The sequence below is a fragment of the Thamnophis sirtalis genome, unplaced genomic scaffold (assembly GCF_051295495.1).
Source record: "Thamnophis sirtalis isolate CommonGarterSnake01/CBP01778 unplaced genomic scaffold, rThaSir2_p1.2 scaffold_8, whole genome shotgun sequence".
Taxonomy (NCBI): domain Eukaryota; kingdom Metazoa; phylum Chordata; class Lepidosauria; order Squamata; family Natricidae; genus Thamnophis; species Thamnophis sirtalis.
This window is the reverse complement of record NW_028261388.1, coordinates 23,933,687-23,945,035: the sequence shown is the minus strand read 5'-3', so window position 1 is coordinate 23,945,035 and position 11,349 is coordinate 23,933,687. Positions and strand designations below refer to the sequence as shown.

The 11,349-nt window shown below is 38.3% G+C and overlaps 1 protein-coding gene across 1 annotated transcript in view; it reads left to right on the top strand.

Annotated features, from left to right (window-relative positions):
* The first annotated feature begins 5,728 nt into the window (after positions 1-5,728).
* The window catches only part of UBL3 (ubiquitin like 3), a 41,110-nt gene continuing 35,489 nt past the window's right edge, over positions 5,729-11,349 (top strand). The window contains exon 1 of the mRNA XM_087721258.1: positions 5,729-6,935. Within this exon, the coding sequence (XP_087577384.1) occupies positions 6,909-6,935 (27 nt within the window). The 5' untranslated portion in view covers positions 5,729-6,908. The remainder of the gene's footprint in view (positions 6,936-11,349) is intronic.

Below are 11,349 nucleotides of genomic sequence, written 5' to 3'. Positions count from 1 at the left end.
TACCCAAAAACTTACCGTCGTTCTGAAAGCAAAAGATATAGAGGAAATTGAATGAGGACGAGGTCACAAAGACAGCTAGGCAGCCCAGAAATATAAGCATGACATTAAATGAAATCTCAGAATAAGCTAATTAATGAAGGATGCAAAGAAAATAAAAGGGGTTTCTTTTAATGTGTTCAAATTAAAAGGGAAGAACTAGTATATTAGTTGCTCAGTAAAGATGGCAACATGCTAACAAGGAACAAAGAGGATACAGAGCTGTTCAATTCCTCTTTGGTTTTCTCTAACAATAAAAAAATATTTGACTCGCCAGGTAATTGTGAAAAGGGGGAAGGCTGAACACTGTAATAGAAACATGGTCAGGATATACTTCTTTACTTTTAATTAAGTGAAATATCAGGCCAGCCAAAGGAGGTGCATCCTAGGGTGCTGAACTAACTAGTTGATAGTGACCAAACCATTATTTCTGAAGTATTTTGGAGCACTGGTGAAATGCCAGATGACTGGAGGAGAATAACTGTTGAGAAAGATTAGTAAAAGGAGAAGTATTCTTTTCAATACAACTGGTCCTCAACTTACAACAGTTCATTTAGTGACCATTCAGAGTTACAATGGCACTGAAAAAAGTGACTTATGACCACTTAAGACCTTCATAGCAGCCCCAGGATCATGTGGTCAAAATTCAGATGCTTAGCAACTGGTTCATACTTATGACTGCTGTTGTGTCCCAAGGTCATGGGAACCTCTTTTTTTAACTTTTTGATAAGCAAAATCAATGGGGAAGCCAGATTCACTTAACAACCATGGTACTAACTTATCAACTGCAGTGATTCACAACGGTGGAAATAAATGTCATAAAATGGGGCAAAACTCATTAACAAATGTCTCCACTTAATAACATAAATTTTGGACTCAATTGTGGTTGTAAGTCAAGGACTGCCTGTTAGGTAAGCTCCCCGTTGTGAGAGCAAGTGCGTTCAGAGAAGCGTTGTGAGAGTTGTGTTGGAGAACACACAAACCAGCATACAGAGACACTGCAGTTTAAATAGGCTTTTACTTTTGCGGAAGTAGAGGTATCAGAGTCCATCAAACTGTCCAGATCATACACGGATAAGACAGTCAGTCATCAATGTCTTTCAGTTAAGGGATAATCCAAATAACATAGTCCAGTATCATATAATCAGTTCAGTACTCAATGTTTGCTAGCAGTTGCAAAACTTACAAAAGCTCACGGCACTTTCTAACAGCCAGTTTCCAAAACACTCAGATCAGATCAGCCTAGCATCTAATGAAACAGAGAGCTAACAGTCATTCTGGCTCCTTCTTATGGCCGATTGAAGAAACAGCAACCAATCACATTTTACAGTATGATTTAAAGAAACAGGTACAGCATTAGTATATGATTTATATATTGCCAACCCAACCGTTAGATTATATTCCTAACAAACCCCTTTTTTAACCTTTTGATAAGCAAAATCAACGGGGAAGCCAGATTCACTTAACAACCATGGTACTAACTTATCAACTGCAGTGATTCACTTAACAACAGTGAAAATAAATGTCATAAAATAGGGCAAAACTCACTTAACAAATGTCTCCACTTAACAACATAAATTTTGGGCTCAGTTGTGGTTGTAAGTCAAGGACTACCTGTACTCAAAAAGATGCCCACATAGAAAAATGGTCTATGCTGATATTGATGTATCCTGCATGGTTTATCGTGTTCAACCACTCTAAATGTACTACATATATGAATATCCAGAGCACTGCAATTTCCCACAACTTTTCTGTTCTGGATTTCTAGGATTCCTATCCCCATAACTGACATTCTTCAGCTATGTGGTGACTGTATCTCTCTACTACCTGGTAATTCTGGGTGTTGGGTCTTATATATATATATAAGAAAAAAGCACTAAATAGAAAAATATTAAATTAGGTCTATGCATTCATTAATTCATTCAATTTATGCCCCAAATTCTACTCATACTCAAGGTGTTTAAAGAAATGTATAAATTATATGGTGGCCTAGTGGTGAGGTTGCTTGTCTTCCATTCAAAGTTGAGAGTTCAGTCCTAGATAGTGGCAGATGTTTCTCTCCTCAAAGAAAAAATATAGGCTGTAAGGAAGGGCATCCAGCCAATAAACACTCATCTCTATCAAGTCACCCCAATTCTACCCCAAATTAAGGGATTGTTGTTGTTATTAGTTGCAAAGTCATGTCCGACCCATCATGAACCCCCCCCCCCCCAGACAACCTTCCTTCAGGCCTTCTTGTCTTCCACCAGCCTCTGGAGTCCATTTAAGCTCACACTGACTGCTTCAGTGACTCCATCCAGCCACCTCATTCTCTGTTGTCCCCTTCTTCTTTTGCCCTCAATCTTTCCCAGCATTAGATTATAGGATCATAAAAAGGGATTATATATAAAATGTTAATATAGAATTCTCATGTCTATTTGATTGTTTGTAACCTTCAATTGAGCGAAATTGGAAAGGCAACAATTATTGAGCCAAGGTAACTCAAAGAGGGCTAATCTAGAGGATGCCAGGATCCATGATTCATTTGGGAATGAAATTTGGCAAAGTTGTGGTTGCTTCACTGCCACCATTTCTTTCGATTATACTTTTCAGAAGCCCATAGGTTGTGTGGTCCAAGGAAAGAAGGGAAGATCGTTTTTCTACCCTCTTTCCCACCTGTGCAATGTCACAAAGTATGTACAAAAGGAGCAGAGCTTTCATTTTTATGGTGTGGCACTCATTTCATTATATGCCCCTTTGAACCCTTTATGGCACCGGTTCAAACTCGCGGTGTCACATTGCTGTCATGAGACGTTTCACAATGTTTCCTACATTCACAGATTTGGGGTGGGCATGGCCTGCATGTGACGCATTTGACCCGCGACCCATCAGTTTGACACCCCTGCTATATGGAGATCTCACAGAAAGTATGAAAGTGTGTCTTGGCTCACACTTAGTTGTATCAGTTTAGTGAATGTTTGTGAACATTATAAACAACTTTTACTTAGTTTGTCACTTGTAGCAGTTCTCATTTGGAAGAGTTTTCTCACATGGTGTGCATTTTGTGACAGGGCTATACTATTGGCACATAGAGGTGAACAATATTGATCGAATCAATCATATTTACCGTATATAGCTCTGCCCATCTCATAAAATATGATTCTAAGCGGCAATCAGTGGTGGGATTCAGCCAGCTCGCACCTATTCAGAAGAACCGGTTAATTTTCTAAGCAGTTTGGAGAACCGGTTGTTGGAAGAAATCTGATTTTGTTTTTTTCCACTTTACAGGGCTAATCCTGTAAAGAAGGTGTTGCTTCTATCCTAATCTTTATTGTCCTGCTTACAGAAGCTGCCTCTCTGGTTAACCCTTATTACATTGTAATAGCTAAGCAGAAGCGCCCATCGACCTGAGTGACATTGAGTTGGCCACACCCACATGGTCACTTGCCCACCGAGCCCCATCTACCCAGCTGGTCATTAGGGCAGAGAACCGGTTGTTAAATTATTTGAATCTCAACACTGGTGGCAATATATTGTAAATTGAAGAAACATACATATAAAGCTGCAAACCTAAAACACAGGGCATCTTGCTTTCATTGAAGAAAACATGTGCAGGCTAATAATAAAAGAGAATCCAACTCAGGTGTTTGCTGTTGGCAGTGTTTTTCAAGCTTGGCAACATTATGTGGACTTCAACTCCCAGAATTCATCAGCCAGCATGCTGTGTTTCTGCAGACAATATTTTTCTTTTAAGTTTGAATCAACCTAGCCCCTAATTAAACTTTAAAAATAAATTATACTGGCTGCTATTATTAAAAGCTCTACTAGATTTCATAGGAAGTTAAAGAGTGTAATTAAAAAACTAAAACAAACCCAGAAAGATAATTCTCTAGGAACTGCCTGCTGATTTTAAAGCAACCAGATAATGTTTCCCTTTTGTTTATTTTTATGTGCATGTGTTAGCTTATACAATTAAAGCTATATATGCAGTTACAAAACACCAACTTTATTATTTATATCTTAAACAGTTATGATTTATATCTTAAACAGTAATCTACCACTATACATATGACATTACTTTTTTTTTTACAAACTAATGTATATTGATGTGGCTTTTCTTTATATATCATTATAGAATTTCTCTGTTCTTCATTTTTGTCCTTTCTTTTTAAAAAAAAAGAGCATTCAAAAAAGCGAAAAAGGGCATATTCATTATTTCATATAGTAACATCATTCATCTTTGGGAAGTCTTTGTTATTTGTGCCTGGTATCTATCGTAATAAATGTAAAAAGAATGAAAACTGTGTTCCTATTTCCCGGAGAACACTAAACAATTGTTCTGCTACATGTAGGCTAAACAGTTGGAAAGAATCTTTCTCTGACAACAGAAAATGGAAACCATGTATCATATGATCCCTTGGGCCAATTAAACAACAGGATTGTCTTCATTTAGGAAGTGCTTATGGGAAATATGGGAAATCGGCTCTAGTTATAGATAGGCAATTACCGGTAGACATCTACAGGCACATCTTGTTTTATTGTGCTTCCCTTAATTGTGCTTCACAAATATTACACTATTTCACAAGACCCTCCACCAGCAAAAAGAATATGACTCGCTGAAGGTTCAGATGATTAGCATTTTTAATAATAAAATATTTTTAATTAAGGCCTGCCCTTTTTTTTTTTTTAGATTTCAACATCTATTTCTTCAGGGTTAAGGTTTCTTCAGCCATGTCATGTTGGGTACATATACAGTATTTCACAACCAAGGCAGGAGCATGCAACTCACAGAGGCTGTCAAACGATTGAAGGGCATTCTTGTCAAAAACTAGAATGAGACTGAATGCTTGGATCTGGCCGATCGGCAGTCTTAACAGCTCCAAAGTTTTAAATGCCCTCAAAGGTCCTTTCCCAAAAGCAAACAAAAGAAGATAAGCTATCTATATTTGCATGGCTATTTACTCTCACCACACACTTCAGGCAACTATTTGGGATTCGACGACTCAGTCAACTTTCTCCTAGGGCGGATTCGGTTGGGTAATCACGAATCTCTCGCTTTTATGACCTTCTGCCCAGAAAGTTTGGGAATCCTCTCCTTTGAACTGACACTGAGTTCGGATATCAATCCCGACTGTTTTGATTTTTCCGGTTGCCTGAAACGGTTATCGCCTCGGTTTGTAGCTCCTTGATCCTGGAGCGTTAATGAAATGTTTCTTTTTCTCCTGCTTGGGGGCGGGGGGGGTTGGACTAGATGACCTCCTACAAGGTCCCTTTCAACTCTGTTAATCTAACTCTCGTCTTTGGTCTGTTTGTTTGTTTTGCAAGTATGTGTCAGGTTCCTGGAATGGAGAGAAACCAAATGTGTTTGGTCCTATGACTGAAACCAGTCAAACCGAATCTCCCCCCCTCCCCCCAAAAACACATAATGCACTTTTGACTCTTGCAGGGAATTTCCAAGCCTTTAAGTTCGAAGGCGGAGTTGCCACAACGGCAAACAGCGGCCAGAGCCAAAGTTGCAGCGCGATGAAAAGGCGGCCGCGGTTTCTTAACACTTCCGAAGCTTCAGAACTACACTTCCTAGGATGCCCCGCGCGCGCGGCGTCGGCCGCTCACGTCCATAATGAGTAGGCGGGGCCGCACTTGACGCGGTCACCGAATAGCGATCCGGAGGCGGAGCCTAAGCCGAGTGGAGAGGGGGGGGGAATAGGGGCGTCGGGTCCGTCTTTCCCCTGCTGTGTCCCCTTTTCTCCGCTCGGCGTAGACGCCATGTTGGCTGGAAGGGAAGATGACAAGAGGCGGCTGCGGGAGTAGCGGCGGCAGGCGGTGAAGGATCCCGAGGAGCGGAAAGCGCGCCGGAGAAAGCCGTACCCCGGCCCTTCTTTCGTTCAACGGGCTCCCTGGCTAGCGAGAGGAGAAGGAGCCGCTCCTCCGCCTCGGTTGCGGGGGGCTTCCGTTAACCGTCTTGCTGCTGAGGGAGACCCCGCAGGGGGAGGAAGAAGAGGCGGAGAAGGAACTGTGGAGAAACGAACCGGCGGGGGCGATGAAAGCCGAAACTTGAGGCGGAGGGGGCGGCGAGGGCTGCTGCTGCTGCGAGAGGCAACTGCAGTTTAAATCCCCCCTTGAGCTGCTGCTGCTGCTGCTGCAGTTTGAGGGGGGAGGGTAACATTTCTTTGTCCCTTCCCTCCCTCCCGTCTTCCCCGGCTTATTTTTTAATACGTATATCTTTAACCCAGCCTTGTAAATGCTGTAAGGAAGCACGCCTTTCCAAGGAAGAGAAGTGCCCCCCCCAGCCCACTTTCACTTGCTGAGGATCGGACGAGAGCAGCCCCCCCTTCCGCCCGCCCCCCCAAAGAACTTTGGCCTCGGGGAAAGAAGGACGGTCGCTGCTTTATTTACTTCGTTGAGTGCCTGTCGCTTATTATTTTTTCCCCCTCTCTTCTTTTTAATGAGAAGGTGACTCGGGTACAGAACTATCCTCTGAATCATCCTCGTCATTCATTATTGGTCTAGGCTGGAGAGGAAGAGCAAGAGAGGAAGAAAAAGCGCTCCTACACAATTCATGTTGTTGTTGTGTGTTTTTGCCTGGTCTATCTGGCACAACTGGTGTTCGGGCTTCTGTTGACAGGAATCCGTTGCTGTCTCTAGTTTCCCGGTGGGTTCCTCTCCGATCCAGCCTTTTTTTTTTTTTTTGAAAAAAAACAAAACCAATTGGATTCTTTTGTCAGTTTCCTTGCTGCGGGGTCAGGTGCTTTTATTGAAGGAAGCAAACGCACACAACTTACCAGGAACAAACCAAAGATTGGTTAGCTGGAAGATCTTTTTACTGTACCTGTGTTGTTTTGGCTGGCTTTTTACCTTATTTGTTTCTTGAAACCGACAGCGTAGTTATCAAGATGTCTAGCAGTGTTCCATCTGATATGGTAAGTTTGGATTTGACTTTTAATTCCAGAAATGCAAAGAACTGATTTTCAGAAAATTGGTTTGTGTTGCAGCAAGAAGTGTTTTTGTATATCAAAGGCCAGATTATTATAATATAAGCTTTTGTGGGTAGAATCCAGAAATGCAAAGAACTGATTTTCAGAAAATTGGTTTGTGTTGCAGCAAGAAGTGTTTTTGTATATCAAAGGCCAGATTATTATTATATAAGCTTTTGTGGGTAGAATCCACTTAGTATTTATTAAGTTCATTCACAGCCTTTTCTCCAGGAGTTCAAGATTGCTTACACAGGGGTTTCCCTTCATTTCATTTTCATTTATTTTTACAACAAATCAATGATCCTGTGATACAGGATGAGTTGTGAATGAGTAATTGGCCCAAAGTTACCCAATTTCCTTTGATGGGGGTGAACTTGAATCTGGATCTGCCCAGTTCTGTACTGTACTACACTGGTTCTTCCTAACAGATCTGAAAGGAAGAAGCATCCTACTTTCAGTATAGTAGAATTAATCATCTACCTTCTTTTACTATTTAACTTTTAATAAATATTTGAGATTTAACTTGAGCACAAGTATAAATGAAACAAAATTATATTTTCATTAGGCTTATTTTATTTGAATTAATCAACATTTTGGTACCTTTTTTCCTGTTATAATTTTATCATTTGAATCTAATTACAGTATTTAATAACCTCAAAAGGCTATAATTTAATACAGTGTATTGGTTGCAACAAAACATTCTAGAAACTCTTCTCTTTCGAGCCATGTCTTTCTGAGGTAATATTAGATATTATGCTAATCAAGTGCTGAATTAGTGATCAGAGTATATTTTAAAGTCTGGACAAAAGGAAGCAAAATTATATACTTTAGAGAGTACCACCTACAGGTATTCTTATGAATAAACATGTTTGAATCTGAATTATTTCTAAACTTTGATACATTATTAACTTGATTCCTTTTTGGTATTAAAGAAATATTTTTGGTTTCATATGCAAAGCATACAGTAATGATTTTTTTTTTACTACTTATGTGATTCTGTTAAAAAAATAGTAATTGCTTTGGGGCATTAGTATTCTGTATGTGCTATGTATATGCATACAAACCTCAGCTTTTAAAACTTCAGTTCAGGCTTGGTAGGAGATTGTTTTTGGCTTTCCATAGCAGGAAAACAGTAATTTGTGACCAAGTCACTACTATAATAAAGGTTGTACCACAGCTTCAAACTTTTGCGTAAAGTAGCTAAGCAAAGTATTCGAGAAAAAGGACAGAAAATCATGTTGATTTCAACTTTGAACTGTTTTTTATTTGATTTTCTTTGCAACACTGTGGCACCTTGTCTTTCATTATAATATACATTTTTTCTAACAATGCTTCTTGAAATTGTGTGATGGATTTGAAAAATACCCCCTATATGAAGATAATAATAAAATATACAGCAGTTAATGTTATCCATCTGGTATTTTTGACATTGTATTTTGCTGGAATTTAATTCTGAATGGATGTCAATTATTGCATGAGAAGCACTATTTAGTAGGCTGGATAATTAAATCATATCCTTCTATATAATGTCTTAGGAGTGTGCATAGATTGTAAAACGTGTTTTGTTTCACACTTAAAGCACAGCCCTCATATTCTGGGTATTTTGATGAACCATTATGGATGGATTGGTTGCTGTTGGCAGAAACAACTTTGAATGTTTTTGTTTTGTGCTGCAGCTGAAACCTGTCCTACAGCAATCCCAGAGTGATTTTTGTAGGGTGGATAGGGCAAAGCTGGTGTCCACTTCTTCCTTTCTCTCCTCCTTCGGAAACAAGGATACCTTGTGCCTCTCTTATTTTCTCCAGATGGCCTATACTACACCCACTTCCAAATGGTCTCAGTTCCCATAGGCCAGACTGCTCACTCTTATCCTTTCTGGTATCTTTTCCTCTCCTGCCCTCTCTCAGTTGCCATCACTAAATAAAATCTTCAGCTTTGGTATTTTCCTCCACATTTCTTCCACTGAAACTCTTCAGTCTGGAACAAATAGCACTTTACTCTGTATCTGGAACAAAACGACCCTGCTTCATTCCATATCCAGACCAAAAACACATGTTTCATATTGGGTATAAGCCAGCCAAAATCATCTGTTCTGTACATGAAATTGTACATGTTTTTCCACGTTCCTAAGTGTTATAATTGAAATCTAGAACTTAAACTGTTTCACTTTTAATGAACCTTCATTAAAATATATTAGAAATTTATTCTGCTTCATTGTCTTTTGCTCTGTTATATCTGAGCATCCAGGATGGGCTTTATATAAAATCACCATATATATTTGCAACTATGTAGCAGTTCACATAACTGGTTCTTAAAATTACCAGAATAAAGCTATGGAATGATTAGGAATTGTCCAGACATGATTTGAAATTAATATTCCTTGTCCATTGTATTTTATTTTAAAAAACCTTAATAGAAGTTTTTACTGAAACAATTGGTTCTTAAGCAAATTGCTTCCAAGAATTGAATAGTTTCTGTATTTCAATCTGTGGGACTTCTACTCAAAAACATATATATTCAAAAACTTATATTCTTATATTAAAAAACTAGTTATATAAAATGTTACTTTTTTTTACATGGACAAAGTTTGCTTACAGAATACATTTTGCAAAACAGCAGTTGTACTTCTTTTGTTTGGTTTTCCAGTTCGTTTATGAGACTTGAATATTAATCTTGTTAGGAGCATTGGAGCAAAGTGTGGTATGTTAATGCACACATATAAGAACTATGATATCATGGAAGTAGAAGCTATTGAAGAACTTAGAACCAGGGCAGTTAAGACCAGTAGCCCAACCCACTTTATAAGATTGTTGTTATGTGTGTGGTTTTTTAAAATAAACAGCAGCTGATTCTACCTACTCCTAATGTTATTTCGTAATTAGAATAACATTTTGTCTTAACAAATGTCAATTAAATTCATAAGTAAAACATTTCCAGTCATTTAGTATTTAACAATGCCATTATGTAAATTATAACATAAATTGACACATAACACATACAGCATTTAAAATTACATTATTTTGTTATATTTATCTAAATTTCTTCAGATGTAGTGGATTTTTTTTTAATTGAATGTTGTAATGATGTCTGGATGAAAACTGTGTCCATTGCATTCAAAGTACAATAAATAGGGATGGGGTGATTATAGATTTATGACAGCAATTGGGACCAGAACTGTGTGGTAGTAAAATGTGACAGCATGTGCATTGCTTTCTGATGACAGTTCCGGCATTCCTGATTGCTATCATTATGCAAGGTCCTCACAACAACTTTGCTGCTTCTGATTTCCTGCCAGCTTTGCTGTTGGCTATGGGAAGCCAGCAGGGAAAGACTTAAATTATGATCGTGTGACATGCTTCACTGTAATAATGTAATCATGAACCAAATATCCAGATCGTGAACATGGGACACTATAATGGCCAGAATTCCAAGGAACCAGTTGTAAGTATCACTTGTTCAATGCCATTGTAAGTTGCAATGATTGCTGAACAATCTTTAAATGTGGACCACCTATAAATATTTTTTTTCTACTATGAAACTACAGTAATTGATTTTTAACTAATATGTTTAAAATACCTTCATTATTTTGAAATTTTGATGTTTTCATGTGTCTGAAAACGCATGAATACTTCAACTGCATAATCTATTTCCTAAATATTTTAGTTAAAGGTATTAACAAAATTGTCCTCTATTATTTTCTGATTAATATAATCATGTTTTCTACACATTCCAGACATGCCAAACTTCTGTATAGCTGATGAAGGAAAATTGTTAAAGACTAAGGCCTAATAAGTATGTTGGATTCTTTCTGTTTTGTGTTAAAAGACCTTCATTATGGTGCATATGTGCCATTTTCTTTGCCTAGGTATATTTCCAGACACTTAAATGATATAGTCAACATTCTATGAAAAATAATAGGGTTCTTAAGATTTAGAAATATATGGGACTGAACAACATGTTTTAATTTAGTTACGTATAAAATTGAGAAGATTAGTAATACAGTTCTGTCTGTTGATCCCATATTCTCTATAAAACTACTGCAACAGTATGCTACTTTTTCACATGAATTAATCTTCTGAGACTATTTAAGGAATATAAATATATTAAGTAATAAAAACTTAAGTAAAATCAAGTCTTTCTTAATTTGAGTTTCATTTTGAGTGACTAAATAGATATGTTCCATGCTATTTTCTTGACAACTGCTATTGTGGCAGAGCAAACTGATATATGGGCGTGGCACGACAAAACCGCGCTACGCAAAATAGCGGAGATTAAATCGCGTCACTAAAGTCGCGACGTCATCACCGCGCGTCATCACCGCGGGGACAACAGCGCGGCGACAGAAGGGCGTTCTACATAC